Genomic DNA, 18,238 nt, shown 5'->3' on the forward strand with positions numbered 1-18,238 from the left:
AGTATACTTTATTCAAAGCATTTCAGTTAAAATTATATTGCGTTCAAATACATGAACATATAATTATATATAAAATACTATAGTTTTCAATAGTTTATAATGACATCTTTTTAGAATTAGCTGCTTATAATTTGAGTGTAAATGTATTACAGAAATCTGCTAAATTTTGTTTATATTTCTACTTATTTCAATTTAGCTATTAGATATTTAGAACACTCAAAAGCCCACCTACAGTATACAGTTATTATACTTTAAACATTTATGTTCAATAGGGGAACCAATACAGTGCAAAAGATACCTGAATAGCTAGTCCTTTGTAACACCCCCCCCCTCCCGCTGCTGTTTTAGAGTTCTAGATAAGGGGGTCTTACCCACTTCCTCTGTATTACACTCACATTTTACCAGAGTCCATGTACAGGGCCAGTGTGGAGTCACTTTATGCAAACGAGATAGTACTTTCAGTTTCCCCAAAGATTGTGAAATCCAGATTACACCCCAAGGTTATGCCTCACCTTGGAGACCTATTTTAATGAATGTCAATTAGTGAATGTTGACTAACTTGTCGTTAGCATGACTGCAAAAAATAAGGCCTACTTCAGTGCAATCACTAAAGATGTACACAGGAGTGAGGCTCTTGGCCAGGTGTGTAATACCAGTACTTTGGGAGGCTGAAGCGAGGGCAGGGGGAGGATCACTTGAGGCCAGGAGTTCGAGACCAACCTGGCCAACATGGTGAAACTCCATCTTTACTATACAAAAATTAGCTGAGTATGGTGGCGCACGCCTGTAATCCCAGCTACTTAGGAGGCTGAGGCACGAGAATCACTTGAACCCGGGAGGCGGAGGTTGCAGTGAGCTGAGATTGCACCACTGCACTTCGGCTTGAGCAACAGAGCAAGACTCTATCTATCTCAAAAAAGAAAAAGAAAAAAAAAAGACACTTGGCAAACCTGTAACATGTGCAGGTCCTGCACCTGGGCAGTGCTCAAGGCACTATGTCCACTGGGCCAAGATTCAACACTGGCCACGCCCCCTGCTTCCTTAAATCTAAGACCACAAAAAGAATTGAAGTAAAAGCCTGGCTAATACCATGATGACATTTACTTTCTGGCTTCCCGCCATCAACCCTCCCCCTCACACCATCTGCGGGCAGGTAGCAGATGCAGGAGAGATAGTCCCACAAGACAGAAGGTCAACAGCACAAGTTGCAAGCAGCCTGCCTATGTCCCCAAGGCAAGGTCTCCCCTGATGTGAACAGTGTGACCCAAGTTGGCATTGAAACTGAACAGCAGGGACTCACCAAATTCAAATGAACAAGGAATACCCCAAAATGGGAAGAGTTCTCAAAACATTTTCAACATTTTGGTAATTAATTACCTTATCTCCAGTTAGGTCGATATTCCATATTAAGACATGTTTTATAATGGCAAACTCTCTTGACTACCTATCTTAGAATTTTTTTTGAAGTCACTATTTACAGTGTAGCTATTAACAGGCATGAGAGTCAATATAGGGATAACATTTATTTCAAAACATTAAATACAAACCAATATTTTGCCCCTTCATAGATGAAGCCACATCTTTTCAGGATATGAGTATAAAGTAACAAGCCTAGGGCAGAGCTTGTGCTGACAAAGTCCTGAAACTAAAATGAGAGGAAACACATCGCTCTACTTTGGGATAAGTCATGACCAAGACTCAATTTCAGAGACGCTCTATGAACAGAGGTGCTTGGAAGCCACGGTGGCAGAAGGGAAAGGGGGAAGTATGCCGAAGAGCCTCCAGGCATGACAGACAGCCCCCTGAACAAGCACAAGTGACAGGCCCTTTGGGTCTCTGCTGCTCACTGGAAAATGATGAAGGCTAGATCTGATGACTCCTAGTGCCAACATTTAATGAAATTTGAAAGTTATGCCGGACTTCACACATGTGAGGAATTGTTATATTGCAGAATATTATGCAACAGAAAGTTCACGATCACTATACTTAGCTCTAAAATTTTTCAGAGAAACAGCAGACTAATAAGCGAGTCTTAAAGGAATAACATTTTAATGAAATAAATGAAACAGAGCAGGGAAACCAAAGAGCCAATTAGGGGAAGAATCTTGAAAAAAGTATGGCTTCCCACAGCAGCAGCACTGAGGGAAATGCTATCAATTTATGCCAGAGGAAGAAAACTCCAAAAATGTCCAATAACCAAGCGCACAGTTATGGTCAATAAGACTTTGAACATGTGTCACACATAAAGAAAATTTTCATTTATTTTTCCCTTCAAATACACTTCAAAATAACATGTAGACACAGAATCACAAATATATACAAAACAAAGTATCGCCTGCTTATTTCAGGAAGAATTTTCCCTCAATTCTTTTAGCTGCTGTACATAAAATTCAAAGCTTTCCTGTTAAGGAGAAAAAAAGAGGGAAGTTAGAGATAAAGCTACCAGCAAGAGGTGATGGTACAAAACTTTAAAAATCATAAACACTACCAACTGGTAGCTAAGACGGCCAGGCCCATGGAAGATGCTGCCCCTCAAGCTTCAGCACTCCTCCTTGTTTCATTAAATCACAAGTTCAAGGGCCTTGGGTTCAGAGTCAAAGTTCGCAGCAGGAGTGAGGGTACGTGTGTATGTGCAAGCATGTGTGTACATGCACATATGGAGGTATTTACACCTGGGTATGGAAGGCTGAGGTGTTCGAAACAAACACGGTGTAGTGACTTTCAGTTCAATGATGCAACAAAAAGGAATTGTGCATATGTGATTTCTCTTATTAAAGAAAACAGGCCGGGTGCGGTGGCTCATGCCTGTAATCCCAGCACTTTGGGAGGCCGAGGTGGGTGGATCACGAGGTCAGCAGTTCAAAACCAGCATGGTCAACATGGTGAAACCCCATCTCTACTAAAAATACAAAAATTTGCCAGGCATGGTGGCGGGCCCCTGTAATCCCAGCTACTCGGGAGGCTGAGGCAGGAGAATCACTTGAACCCGTGAGGTGGAGCTTGCAGTGAGCCGAGACTGCGCCATTGCACTCCAGCCTGGGCGACAGAGCGAGACTCTGTTTCCAAAAAAAAAAAAAAAACTTTCCTACATGAAGAAATAAAAACCAACTTATGTAAATGAACAAGTAATTACCAGTGACATAATGTGCTTGCCTGTTGAACTACAGGCCATTAAATCCTATTTCAAGTTGAAATGATAGAACTGCCCCAAGGACATCTGGTAAATCCATGCCTATAGCTGAAGGTCTGAGACAGACCTTGTATTTTAAACTGTGGCCCCAGAGAGCTATGTTCTCCCACTGCTGCAGCCAAGGCACGCTGCTCAGTCCCTCCAGCCATCCCCTGAGGGTTCTTCACAGAGATCTAATCCTCATGTAATTAAGTCTTCAACTTATTTTCTTATACACTGTTATGAAGCGTACATAAATCTGTAGAGGTATTTTTTCCCTTTAATTAAGAAATACTCACAGGGGGTTCAGTGAAAGGGACAGACTCTCCAGCATTCTTCAGCAAAAATGCGTAACGCTTGAGAAACAGATCATTCAATTTTGTATTCTTTGCAGTCAAATGTTCATACAGTGCTTTAGCAGATGTGACATCTTTCTCTGAGACTGACAAACAAAAAACTATATTAATCAGAGATAAAGACAACCTATCTTACTCTTTTCACCAAAACAATTAGCCACTCAGGGATGGCTGGATCCCTTCATCCCATGGCAAATGAACACTTAACTACCTTCAGTAAGAAGCCACGCTCAGAATCTACCGTCTCCCTCATTTCTTCTCTACATCCCTCATTCAGCATCACTCACTTTGAAGGAGAAGAAAATGACAAATACGGCTACATTTAAAGGCCTTTAGAATAATATTAATGGTACCATTCACTTAGGTTATTATTTTGAAGACCTATGATAGTTCAAGTGACCACAAACTGAAGTCCTCAGTTATAAAATACACACACCATTCAATCCCCTTTGGCTTAAAACCACTTTGAAATCAAGATAAGGAACTGTTGTGGAGAGGGACATGTCAATTCTGGAGAAATCTACATCAAGATCATCAGTGCAACACCAAAAAAGTTTTTCATTTTTCTATTGTGAAATATGGAGAATATAGTTAGCTATAATGATACACACACAAAAAACCTATAGGCCGGGCACGGTGGCTCACGCCTGTAATCCCAGCACTTTGGCAGGCCAAGGTGGGCAGATCACGAGGTCAGGAGATCAAGACCATCCTGGCTAACACAGTGAAACCCCGTCTCTACTAAAAATACAAAAAATTAGCTGGGCATGGTGGCAGGCACCTGTAGTCCCAGTTACTTGGGAGCTGAGGCAGGAGAATGGCGTGAACCTGGGAGGCGGAGCTTGCAGTGAGCCGAGATCGTGCCACTGCACTCCAGCCTGGGTGACAGAGTGAGACTCCGTCTCAAAAAAAAAAAAAAAAACCTATAAGAAGACATTAACAAGTTACACTAGTTTCACTTAAGTGAATGATGAAATAGCTTAGGAGCCAAATTTGGCTGGCTGCCTACTTGTGGCTGACTTGTGGAAATTTTTTAGTTTACCATCGAGATCGTAAGGGCTCTGCTAACAATTACTGCTGGTAATTCAACTCTTTAATTTTGCATTAGATTGTTAACATCTAACCACCAAATAAACCCCTGCCCTACGCTGACTCTGATATTGTCAACCGCAACTCCAGCAGCACCAGGGGAACCCCTAAGGTGGATATGAGAAGTTCAGCAATCAGAGCCTCCCAGAGTGGAATGAGGGTGAATGACTTGTCAGCTCTTAGAGGAGTTGGAACACATCTTTGCTGTTTCCATGAAGTCAACTTCTTGTGTAAATCCTTTATTCCCCTCCCTAAGGAGCTGAACCCTACTATCAAGGGCTCAAGCTCTATCTTCTAGGAAGCTGTTCTGAAAATTCCAGCATCTTGCCTTTCTTTACTTCTTGATTTTCTACCTTCCTCCCAAGATGGATTACCTAATTTAGTAGTAACACATATAGTTTTAGGCGTTTTGACACGATTTCACATTACAGGCATACCTTGGCTTTAATGTACTTTACAGATGTTGCGTTATTTACAAATTGAAGGTTTGTGGTAACCCTGCCTTGAGCAAGTCTATCAATACCATTTTTCCAACAGTATGTGCTTACTTTGTGTCTCTGTCACATTCTGGTAATTCTTGGAATATTTCAAACTTATTATTGTTATATCTGTTATGGTGATCTGTGACCAGTGATCTTTGATGTTGCTATTGTAATTGTTTGGGGGGTGCTATGAACCATGCACACGAAGATGGCAAACTTGAGAAATGTGTTCTGACTGCGATGTTGACTAGCAGTTCTGCCGTCTTCCTCTCCTCAGGCCTCCCTATTCTCTAAGACACAACAATATTGAAATTAGGCCAATTAAAAACTCTATAATAGCCTCTAAGTGTTCAAGTGAAAGGAAGAGTCACGCATCTCTCATTTTAAATCAAAAGTGAGAAATGATTAAGCTTAGCTTACTGAGGAAGGCATGTCAAAAGCCAAGATAGGCTGAAAGCGAGGCTTCTTGTGTGGAACAGCCAGTTGTGAATGCAAAGGAAAAGTCCTTGAAGGAAATTAAAAGTGCTACTCCACTGAACACACAAATGATAAGAAACTGACACAGCCTTACTGCTGACGTGGAGGAAGTTTTATTGGTCTGGATATAAAATCAAACCAGCCTCAACATTCCCTTAAAAGCCAAAGCCTAATCCAGTGCAAGGCCCTAACACTCTTCAATTCTATGAAGGCTGAGAGAGGTGAAGAAGTTATAAAAGGAAAGTCTGAAGCTAGCAGAGGCTGGTTCTTGAGGTTTAAGGAGAGACGCCATCTCTATGACATACAAGTCCAAGGTGAAGCAGCAAATGCTGATGCAGGAGCTACAGCAGGTTATCCAGAAAATCTAGCTAAGACCACTGATGAAGGCGGCTACACTGAACGACAGATACTCAATGTAGATAAAACAATCTTATATTAGAAGATGTCATCTAAGACTTTCATAGCTAGAGAGGAAAAGCCAATGCTGGCTTCAAAGGACAGGCTGACTCTATTTTCAATGGCTAATGCAGCTGGTAACTTTAAGTTGAAGCCAATGCTCACTTACCATTCCCAAATCCTAGGGCCCTTAAGAATTATGCTAAATTTATTCTGTCTGTGTTCTATAAATGGAACAACAAAGCCTGGAGGACAGCACTGATGTTTATACATGGTTTACTGAGTATTTAAAGCCTGCTGTAGAGACCTACTGCTCAGAAAAAAAAAGACTCCTTTCAAAATATTACTGCTCAGTGATAATGCACCTGGTCACTCAAGAGCTCTGAAGGGGATATACATGGAGATTAATGTTTGCAGGTGCCCTAATACAACATCCATTCTGCAGCCCATAGATCAAGGAGTAATCTAGACTTTCAAGTCTTACACATTTTGGGCTCACTTCGGCAACACATGCACTAAAATTGGAATGATACAGAGAAGATTAGCATGGCCCCCGCACAAAGATGGCATGCAAATGTGTAAAGCATTCCATGTTTTAAAAATAAAATTAAAAACAAACATGTTTCATAAGGCTATAGCTGACACAGACAGTGATTCTTCTGATGGATCTGGGCAAAGTAAACTGAAAACCCTCTGGGAAGGGTTCACCATTCTAGATGCCATGAAGAACATGTGTTAACAGGAGTTTGGGAGAAGCTGACTTAGATCTCTGTGGAGGAAATCACTGCAGATGTGGTGGAAATAGCAAGACAACTAGAAGGAGAAGTGGAGCCTGAAGATGTGACTGAACTGCTGCAATTTCATGATCAAACTTAACATGATGAGAAGCTGTTTCCTACGGATGAGCAAAGAAAGTGGTTTCTTGAGAAGGAATCTATTATTGGTGAAGATCCCGTGGACACTGTTTAGATGACAACAAAGGATTTAGAATATGGCATACATTTAGTTAATAAAGCAATTGTATGGTTTGAGAAGATTGACTCCAATTTTGAAAAGATGTTCAACTGCAGATAAAATGCTAACAAACCACATCGCATAGTACAGAGAAATCTTTCATGAAAGGAAAAGTCAGTTGATGTGGCAAACTTTACTGTTGTCTTATTTTAAGACACCTCAACCTTCAACAGCCATCAACATTGAGGTGAGACCTTCTACCAGCAAGACTACGACTCACTGAAGGCTCAGATGATTGTTAACTATTTTTAGCAATAAAGTATTTTAAAATTAAGATATGTATTTTTAAAAAACATAACGCTATTGCACACTCAATACACTACACTATTGTGTAAATGTAACTTTTATATGCACTGGGAAACCAAAAAATTCATCATGTAACTCACTTTGTTCATTATATATTTGCTTTAATGTGGTGGTCTGGAACTATGTCTTCCAGGTATGCCTGTGTTTAGTTACTGGAAATTTGGGAAATTTTATGACTGTATCTCTATTTTGAAATACAGAATGTGTTCTCCTTAGAACTACAGAAAAAGAGAACTGACTTACTAATTCTGACTCCTGAGTCTGTTGTCCTCCCATAGATAAAATCAATGAAGCAATTATTTACCCCATGCCTCCAGTGAGCAAATCAGTGGGCAACAGATGGAGAGGCGATCATGCTTGAGAAATGCTAACATTTATTTTGATGACTGAGGAAACTTTAGACTAGTTTCCTTTCATATGTGATTGTCTGGCAACCAGGGAACAAACTGGTTAAAAGACCAGAATTTGAACTGGGACGTTAAAAACCTTGGGCTACTTTTTAATCAAGGGTCTGTCATTTCAAAGAAGTAGCAGGCAAGCAGAGAGGGTACTGAAGGAACAAGAAGGCCGGTTAAGTGAGTCTCAAATTTCTGCCTGTTTCAGGTGGCAGGCCCTTGGGGAGACTGAACTAGTTTCTGATATATAAGTCCAAGAGGATTTCTAGGTCTTTCCAGGAGCCTGGGATTCTACTCAGTATACCTGGACTGCTCAGAAGATGTTCAGTAATACTTTTTAATGTTAAAGTTATATGCATAATTTCATATTTTTCTTAATATATAGTTTAAAAACATATTCCAGCACTGAGTTATTTATATCATAATTATCTGATATTTAGGATTACTGCCTTTGAGCTGAAGACTTAGTTGACTATACTACAAGTCATTTATATAATATAGTCACTTAAATAATAAAGTCATTTAAATAATCCAATAATATAGTCAAATTAAACTTATGTTACCATAGCATTTCATGAGGGAACTATATGCTTCTTCCTTTTCATTTAATTCAGGAATCAATTCTAACAGAGATTTCAGAGTTGATGCCTAGGAAATTAAATAAAGGTAATATTACCAAAACCTCAAATTAACAGTGAAATAGAACACTGACAAATCAACCCTATATTAAAAATTTTCACAATAATTATAACAGAACTGCCTATTCAATTTAATGGACTACTGTCCCTTGTATATTAGCATTTGATATTGACTCAATAATCTACAGCTAAAACCAGCATTTTTTCACAGGTTAATGCAATTCCACTTACATTTCTACAAATATTTTCCTAGAATATGATAAACATTGCTTCTTTTGTCAAGTGGTGACCATACTATACCAAGAAGTTATAAGATTCCCAAGGGTAGAGAGATAACCCTATCTTTAGGTGCCACAACTGGTTGATGAAATTGTAAAGAATTCAGTTAAAACATTCTCAAGTTTTACCCACTTGACATACAAAAAAGAGCATTTCCAGGATCTCACTGAAATTTTTACTTATTTCTTCCAGGGAATATGCAGACTCAGCTATGGTTTTATTTCCCGTAGCAAGTGAATACAGAACTGCTATGCCCTAATGAATATCTGCTGAGTATTTCCCACCCTACTCCAACATCGCCGGATAAATCCATGATGGACATATAAACATTTATGCCTTCTTCCCATCTCACCAAGAGGAGCAAAATCTGGCTTAACTATTCTATTGTCAAACAATGGAACACTGTTAACAGGCATCTTAAAAATCCTAACTCCTTTTTATAGCATGTTTATTCAGTCCACATCTGGACCTGCATCCTCCCAGGGCTGCTTCTATTTTAAACTCTCCTGGGTGGAATGTTCTAAGCAGATATGTTGCTGTGCATTTCCCGTCCCATCTCCTGGACAAGGCACAGGGACTTGGCACAGTCCCACATGTGGACTGACAAGTGCTTTTCAGATTCCTTGTACTTTTTAATCACAAATATAAAAACATAGCCACTCTGACAGGAAAGAAAGGGCAATTAAATACTTTCTAAAAGTTGTTTATAGTAAATAAATACATGAGTCACAGATGCAATGAAGCAAATTTTTAAAAAGTGTAGGTATATTTAGGGGAAGTGTGTAGAAATTAAGGAAAACGTAGATCTCCCAAAATGGACACAGCTTAAATGTTTCAAATAAAACAAGCATCACAGTCGGCATGTGGTTTGAAACTTCATAAAGAACCCAAATAAACTAAGAATGTAGTTTCTGGTGTACAAGAGGTAAAATGAGATCTAAGAGAAATTTAATTTTATACTTACTGTTAAACATCAATAGAATTTAATATACCTACTATGTACCCACAGAAATTTTTTAAAATAATAATAAATTTTTCAAAAGGACTTGGTTCTGTTACACACTCACCCACCCCTTCCTTATACAGTGTAAAAAAAAAAGTAACTGTACAAATTAGAATATTTGTGGCTCCATATCAATTTGAAAGCAAGTGGCTCATTTACCTGATGGTTTATATCTGATAAATGCTCAAAAGTAGCCACGTGCTGGGAGACACCCTGGAGTACACATTTCCCTTGGCAGTGCTTCTGCATTGTTAACTGTCCCAAGGTGACCTAAGCAATGTAATTTTAATCTTCCTTTTTTTTAAAAAGTAAAGACAAGGTTTCGCCATGTTGGCCAGGCTGGTCTCAAACTCCTGACCTCAAGTGATCCACCCACCTCAGCCTCCCAAAGTGCTGGGATTAGAGGTGTGAGCCACCATGCCCAGCCTGGTCTTGCATTTTTAAGGGCCTTTTCTTGGAGCTCTCAATGCATAACTATGTAAGTGGAAAATTCCTGCATGAACTTGTTTTACATTTCTAGTTACAGCTAAAAGATGACAAAACTGACTCTATCAGCATCCTCTAAGAGTAAGTAAATAAAGATAAGAAAAGTCTTGAATCTCTACAGTATTCTCAAATAAGGTCCTGAACCAATAGGCTTTTATGTTAAACTCAATACTTCTGAGCAAGGCACGTGCTGTATCGTTGATTTGTTAGCAAGTAAAGCAGAGTACCTTTCCTTGTTTCCCAGAATTCCTAATGAAGAACACCAACAAAATCGGGGTTTGTTCAGCAATTGCACCACATCTCTAAAAATTAAAACATTATTCAGTAAGTGAAGGTTTCTGATAAACAAGCGGATCAAACTGAATATTTCCAATTAAGAAAGTTCACAATAATACAGTAGTGTATTATTACCAATAGGAAGGCCTAATAGTCGACTATTATTTTTTAAGGCAAGAAAAAAGAAAACAAGTGTAAGCTATGCCAAGCTTTGCTAAATGCTGTCCTTGGCATTGCAAGTATAAAGTTTGTTTAAAAAGAAAAGGGAAAAATTAAACTAATGCTTCAACAACCACAGAATAAGGTTTAGGACTGCAAAGAAAGAGGAAAAAAAGAAACACTATTCCTCTCCAATTATACTGCCAAGCATTCACAAGTGAGCTAGGGATCATAAGGTTAATTATACATTTAATAAGGTGTCAGGGAGATAACTGCTCGTTTCTTTATAAAAATTAAAATGTACAAAGCAAGTTCTCTTTAAAGTATAATTACCTACACTTATGCATACAAAAGGACTGATTTCAATCTCTCTATTTTATAAAAGGCTTTCATTGCAACAGACAGCCAGCGCTTGAGAAAGAGACCAAAGTTAAACTCAAAAAAAAGTTTATATGACAGACCAGATAAATCAAGTGTCTATCCAATCTTAGATGCTATAGTAAAATCAAATATGGCAAGACAATATTTTAGTTTACACTCATCACAGATGTCATTCTTTTAAGTTTCTAAAAGAACACTGCTCTTTCAAAGCTTTAAAACACTGTCAATACTAAAACTAATGGTATAAAAAGAACTTTTTAGGGACACACAGAACATTTACATTATGCACTGATGTTTTTGACATCTGTGAATAAAGTATTCTTCGCTACAGCAAGAATAATCTCTTACTGTTTGACAAGCAGGTAAAGGATGGGTGAAGGGTTTATCATCTGAAACCCCAGTCTAGTGATGAGATGGTAAATGAAAAGACTCTGCTGTGGCATCAACACTCAGCTACCACCAAGAGCCCTTCGGTGAGGTCACTGCAGATAACGCAGTTCTTTCTGAGGGAGTAGGTACCATCCCTGCTGCCTCCCACCTAGGCAGCTGTCAATTGTGCTCTTCAAGAAAAACCTTGATTATGGCAGAGAACAAGCTGGTAGATGAAGTACCAAGTGCCACTTTCTAAAGAACTATCAAAAGGATGTGTTAAAACGGATTGCATACCATCATGTGTATAATTAGATATGTATATGCTTATTATACCCCTAGTAGGTACTTAGATATGTACGTATGAAGATAAAGCATGAGTATCTTTTTTTTTTTTTTTTTTAACCACGGAAGAGAGCAAAATAAAACAATTTTAAAAGTCCTGAAATCCCTATCATAAACTGCCTTTTCCTTAAAATTAAAAAAAAAAAAAAAAAAAGGGAATAAAAAGTAAACAAGCCAAACAAAGCAAGAAAATTCCCAGTGAACTGGAATTTCTCTTCTCCAGCAACAAAAGTAAGAGTCTGAGAAGCAGTGCTAATTCATCCTTTATAAAACTGTTAACAGAGACCCAGTTTTTCAAGAATTCCTTTTAAAAATGGCTTGGATTCTACTGTCAAACTAGATGAACTTTAAGGATCAAAACTGGAGGTCAAGCACACGGGTACAGTTTTACCTTCCCTATCTACTAAAGATCTTTCGCAGCTGGTAAAAATGTAAGGGAATATAATACTATTTACAATCAGAAATTGGTCCCAGGCCTCAATTTGACACAGGGAGTCTACACAAACACAGCCGCTGGCGGGATCACGGTGACTGTTTGACTGCCACCTGCTGGGAAGGGGCTCCCCGGCGGTGCCTGTTTGTGTACATTGCCAGTGGCAGCTCCGATCACCCACCGTTCTGTCGGCACTTGGCGTAGCTTTATATTTAGTGCTGTTAAAATGGCATGAATGCAGTTGTCTCCTTCCCTGAAGATTGCTAATTTAACTAAGAGTGCGGGCCACAGAGACCTGCATTTGTCATTTAATGTGTCTGTGACACACAAGTGAATAGAAAGCATATTCAACTCTTAATAAACCTTGAATAAGGCACTGAGAATGTTTGAGTATTCAAGTGAGAAGCTGTACTTGAAAAGCAAACATTTCCTACTTTTTGTTTGCAAACTGTGTTGCCATGGTGATGCACAGTATCTAGAGCATTTGAGAAATTAAAGTAGAAAATCAAAGAAATTGTTGTTTTGCATTACCTATCTGCACAGAAACATTTGCCTTTAATTATTTCAGCAAAACTCATTGCCCCCTACCTATTCCCCACCCCGCTCCCTTCCAACCTTAATTCTAAGGACATTTCTGGTTTGATCTGGGATCTTTAAAAACAACTAACCTAAAACTTACCATCCAGTCCTTGTCCTGCAACCTTGATTCACACTGAATTTAAACAGGCTAGCTGCGCACCACACTGAATTTCCAGTATTCCACCACACACCCATGTCTAGTAATTTCTTAGTTTACTTCTTGCAAGCCTTGAGCCCCACTGCTCCATGAGTGGAGGGTCATTACCTGTAGGAGAGCTCTGGCATCGTCCACCTTGCCTGCGTCCACAAGTTGAAGGAAAAAATCAGTGACAGGTTTATAAATTGCAAACTGATTGGCCAATCTCTCTGCCATGATGCTTACTGGAAAAATGACAGGTAAGAAAAATCATTAGAACAGTGGTATAACTCACCTACCAAAGAAATTTGGTCTAGTCTCACTAGAGAGAAAATGTGCTTTTGTGTTCTTTAGCATAAACAACTAACTTACTCTTTTCAACTGCTGGTTCCAACTGCTCCTCTATTACTTTTCTGAATAAGTATGCCAAGCCGAAGTATTGGGGTTCAGTGACTTGATTCTCTGAAGTAAGCATATTTTCAATGTTTTCTATTGCGACATCTATGTTATTGCTGTTAGAAAAAAGCAAAATAAATTATTTTAAAATTTGCTTTTATATTAATATTGCAGGCAGTTTTAGTATAAGAACTTACTTTTATATCCACTCATGCTAATACTTTAGGAAAAAAATGAAATACATATACAAGTAACCAAATAAAAACACTATGCAACTGAAACCCAATCACATTTAAGTAGCAAAAACAATCACTAGCTGGTTCATGCTACCGTGGTTGCTTATCTTATTTCACAGCAGTTGAAATAGTTGCTTGTTTTAACAATGCTCTACAGACAAGATCAAACAACTATATACAGGAGAATTAATGAAGATAACCTAAAAAATTCTGTATCTTAAATATTTTTGCCACTCTTTGGATATAAAATGAAAACTTGTATAAATGCTATAATTTTGGCTTTATGATCCACAACTGGTCACTACTGCACAAAAATAGTATTTAACATCCCAGGGTTCTTAAAGATACTGATGATGTTTCAAAAGGCATATATGCATGTCTCTAACTTACAGTTGCCTCAATTTCTTTTTGTCAGGTATGATATATTTGGAAAATACTCAATTTATACTAAAAACCTCAGGAAAAAGTATCTTCACACTTTGAAAAAAATCAGTTAGATGGTCTTATTTAGCAAGTTATGGTAAAAATTATCTCTATCTTTTTGATTAAGGTAATCTATAATAGATACCTTACTGTTATGGCATACTAAATCCAATCAGTCAATATTGTGTTGAAATTACATTAAACATAAGAATTCTCTAAAAATGAATACTCTGTTACAATATATTTTTCTTATCAGTTTTAAAGAATTACTTAATAGTGAATATGTTCTCCAAATCATATAAAACTGTGTTTATATGGTAAAACTTTAAAATTCACCCAGTTCTTAGATGAGTAATCTCCTCAGTCTTCTGATTTAAAACAATCACATTTTCTTATTAAAGGAAAGTTATATTTGGGGAAATAGTTTGAAAAGGTCAAAACAAAACACAACTGTTTCTCTGCTTGAAGAAAGAATAAACAAAAAAAACCCTACAAAAACAAACATTACATTTTAATATCATGTCCCATTAAATGTATGTAAGATTACTAAAGAACATTTTTTCTAAAAGCATATTAAGAGTATCAAATTCCATAAAGTACTTTGCTAGGGGGCTTATTAAAAATCAAGTCCTTATTTACTTCTATAGGGGTAATTCTCAAAAGGAATTTAGAGACAGTGGTAAGAAAATCAGCTCTAAATACCTCCCTTTTTGTGAGGGGGGGGTGTGTTCACAGGGTGGGTAAGGAATATGAATACAGAAATGCACATTTTTAACAAGCTTGCAGGGCCCTCTGCTTCACCATATTCTACTAGGGTCCCCATCAAATATTACTGACAAACAAATGAGGTCATTTTTCACTTCTGAACAAAGTGTTTCGACAAGAGGTCTGACATATATACACAGGAATGAGAAAGGTTATCAACTGTGGAGCAAGATTTATGAATTTGGTATATGCTGTTTATTCTAAGATTTAAGGTAAAGAAAAAACATATTTTTCAACATATAATTACTCCCTAATCAGCAACTAACATCAACATTTCCTCTGCAGTTGATATGGTTTCCACATGTCTAAAAGTTTTTTAAAGGTGGTCTCTCAGGTAATGCCCATTCTAGTGGCCAATGAAGGAAAAGAAGGCTTGCAAATACTCACTTCTTTATTTGTGCCAAAGCAGTATTATTGATGAAAACCATTTTTGAAAGTCCAATGGAGTCTTCGAGTCCATTTACCATCTTCTGAACTACTTCTATGTTTTCAACATCACCCTTCATGGCCAATGCCTGGATGAGGCGGGTCACTGCTACCCTAGAAGGGGTCTGCTGCTGATCCAATGCTGTTTTCAGCGTTGTTAGAGCCTCTAAAATACAAGAGCAGGAGACACGGCTTTTCTTATATGACCTGTGCTGACTTTAATGCATTTTGAAAACCAGCTTTTAAATATGAGCACCAAATGGCCATATACAAAAAGCTATGAATAGATTACAGAAAATATTAATACTTCATGAGATACCCCCCAAAATTATTTACTTGACCACATAAGATATTTGAGGCCTGAGAAATTTCTTCTTTCAGGCACAGAGAAAATACAAATGTTACCGACAACATGAGTTCCATTTAGGGATAACATTTAGTGACTAAAGTTGATAAGTTCGAATGAATATAAATAAGAGTTTCTAAAAATTAGAGTTTCCAAAAATGTGTGACTTCTATCCATGTTCATACTTGTCCAGATTATATTAACTCAAAGATTAAATGATCATCGAAACTCAATATCCCAACGATTCTTTCTCAAAAACAATATCTCCCTCCAGGATCAATGTTCCAAACTGAAACATTCAACTTTCATACCAACAAATTTATTTTATGATTAGATGCCCTGTGATTATTTTCTTGCACTAAATTATAAAAAAAAATAAAGCCTATTGATTACCATGAATACAGATAGTCCTGACTTAACGATGGGTTTATGGGGTAGTTAATGCATTGTCAACTTAAGATGAGTTGATCTGGACTTAGCCCCATCGGTAAGTTGAGCAGCATCTGTATAATCAATGGAGTTTTGTTTATATGTTTTTTTTGAAGTATCACACTTTCAAGTACTTGATTGTAAATAACTATGGAATAGCCTTCTAGCTAACTGACTCATAAAACTGTAGCAAAATCATGATATGAAATAAAGTGGTAGACTGAGGAATAGTATAACAATTACCCCTACCATTATCAAAGAAAACTTACAGCTTTATAGCAACTAAAGCAATGTAACTTAGACAAAACTAAGACTCTCCTAACAGCTTTCCAAATAAGAACAGCTTAGCTTTACAGAAAAATGGGGAAAGGGTATTAATTAAAGTCTACTAAAAATACAGTGGAAAGACATGATGAATTTACTGTTCATTAATGAATAAACCATTTATAATTATTTGAAATATACAATCTAAACCACTCATTCTAAAATGGGAAAAAAGAAAAACAGTTTAAAAAGCATAGTCAACAAAAATTTAAAAATACACATGCACATATAGGAAACAAAAAATGTTTTTATACTATTTTAAAAATATAGTTTATAATAGGCTTGATAAAATTTTGTTACTGGGTGGTCATACACAGATAATTATAATAATAGTCTTATTAACCAAGAATATTGTCAGCTAGGGAGGATCTTCCCACAGTACGTTAAAACAATAATAACAAAAATAAGATTAATGATGGTGACGACAGTAACTCAAACTTATTGAGCATTTACTGCATACCAGGCACAGCAGTTTAAACAGCTACTCTCACAACTACCCTTCTGAGACAAGTACCAATTTTACAGATGAGATACCTGGGCACAGAGATTAGTTTGCCCAAGGTAAGGCCATATTTTTAGACAAGACTCGAAGATTCCAACGATCCCAGAGCTTCCATCTACGAGTGCGTGTGTGCATGAGAGAGCAGAAGGGTGGGGAGAACAGACCATTTCACATCTGTCCAAAGATAGCACAGGACCTTGTGACCTAAATCCTATTCTCATATAAGGCTTGCCTTCTGTACAGTTAATGACTTCAGGGACACCAAAAATGTTACCCATCCACATCCCTTACCCCAGGTCCTTTCCCACTGTCACCTAATTCCAACATTTACACAATTACTCACTAGTGATACTGATTACACTGTACAAGTGCCACGTATCAGCTATTAATATTCACCAACGGTAAAATTCAATCGGCTTTATTTTTTCTTCCTACTTTAGATGGGGTTGAGAAAAAGAAACCTAAAACAGAAAAAGGCAGAAGAACGGAAGGGGACTTTTAAAAAATCAAGAGCTCTCATCAGCCATGGAGCAAAATAAGTGCAAACACCACTCCTGTCCTCACTGATGATCATTTTACTCCAACAACAGGTTTGTGGTGATATGCTCAGGAAGGGGGGTGGGGTGGGGGTGGAAGAGGTAGTGCAGCAACAGTGGGTTCAAGGCTCCTGCTCTCAGGCAACCTCCAGTTGAGCTGAACAGCTCAGAAGAGTAGATGATAAATGATACCATGTCCTTTCCTGTAGCTTACACAGGGCACCTAACATAAAAATAAAGGGTACCAATCAAGCTGAAGAAATTTGGGTCAGATTCAGCTGAAAAATGAACCTCTGAAATCAGAAAAGTAATTTGTTCTTATCTCCATGTCTACAGAAACAAAAGCTATTTATGACAATGAGCTTATTTATATGGCGAGCAAGTTTAACTTTTCATTGTTTTAAAATTGTTTATCGCTTTATTACATAAAATACTAACAGGACATAAAGTCATTTTTTGGGGGGCCAGGGGAAGGATTTCGCTCTTGCCCAGGCTGAGTGCAGTGGCACCATCATGGGTCATGGCAGCCTCAACTTCCTGGGCTTAAACGATTCTCCCACCTCTGCCTCCTAAGTAGCTGGAACTACAGGCGCATGCCACCATGCCTGGCTATTTAAAAAATTTTTGTAGAGACCAGGTCTCGCTACGTTGCCCAGGCTGGTCTTGAACTCCTGGACTCAAGCAATCCTCCTGCCACGGCCTCCCAAAATGCTGGGATTACAGGTGTGAGCCACTGCACCTAGCCACAAAAGTCTGGGCACAACAAGTGTTTTCTATTCACTTACATATTCAGTACTAATCAATTAGGAAGACAGCTAAAGACCAGTACATTTAGGTATGATAAGCAACATTAAAGTTGCACAATTAAACAACAACTTCCTCTCAAGGATGTGAAATTACGTGATAAACATGCAGGACGGGCACGGTGGCTCATGCCTGTAATCCCAGCACTTTGGGGGGAGGCCAAGGTGGGAGAATCATTTGAGGTCAGGAGTTCGAGACCAGCCTGGCCAACATGGTGAAACCCCGTCTCTACTGAAAATACAAAAATTAGCTGGGCATGGTGGCAGGCGCCTGTAATCCCAGC

At 38.1% G+C, this 18,238-nt stretch overlaps 1 protein-coding gene and 1 non-coding gene across 2 annotated transcripts in view; one reads left to right on the forward strand and one right to left on the reverse strand.

Annotated features, from left to right (window-relative positions):
- Positions 1-2,032: 2,032 nt before the first annotated feature.
- LRPPRC (leucine rich pentatricopeptide repeat containing) overlaps positions 2,033-18,238 on the reverse strand; it is a 115,866-nt gene continuing 99,660 nt past the window's right edge. Inside the window, exons 32-38 of the mRNA XM_007970785.3 lie at positions 14,976-15,180; positions 13,141-13,280; positions 12,898-13,013; positions 10,318-10,392; positions 8,248-8,332; positions 3,469-3,611; positions 2,033-2,401 (exon numbers count right to left, since the gene is read on the reverse strand). Coding sequence (XP_007968976.2) covers positions 2,345-2,401; positions 3,469-3,611; positions 8,248-8,332; positions 10,318-10,392; positions 12,898-13,013; positions 13,141-13,280; positions 14,976-15,180 — 821 coding nt within the window. The 3' untranslated portion in view covers positions 2,033-2,344. The remainder of the gene's footprint in view (positions 2,402-3,468; positions 3,612-8,247; positions 8,333-10,317; positions 10,393-12,897; positions 13,014-13,140; positions 13,281-14,975; positions 15,181-18,238) is intronic.
- Positions 6,461-6,567, forward strand: LOC119627375 (U6 spliceosomal RNA). Its single transcript, XR_005243578.1, has one exon. It is a non-coding gene; the product is annotated as a U6 spliceosomal RNA (small nuclear RNA).

Source organism: Chlorocebus sabaeus, chromosome 14, assembly GCF_047675955.1.
Source record: "Chlorocebus sabaeus isolate Y175 chromosome 14, mChlSab1.0.hap1, whole genome shotgun sequence".
Lineage (NCBI taxonomy): Eukaryota > Metazoa > Chordata > Mammalia > Primates > Cercopithecidae > Chlorocebus > Chlorocebus sabaeus.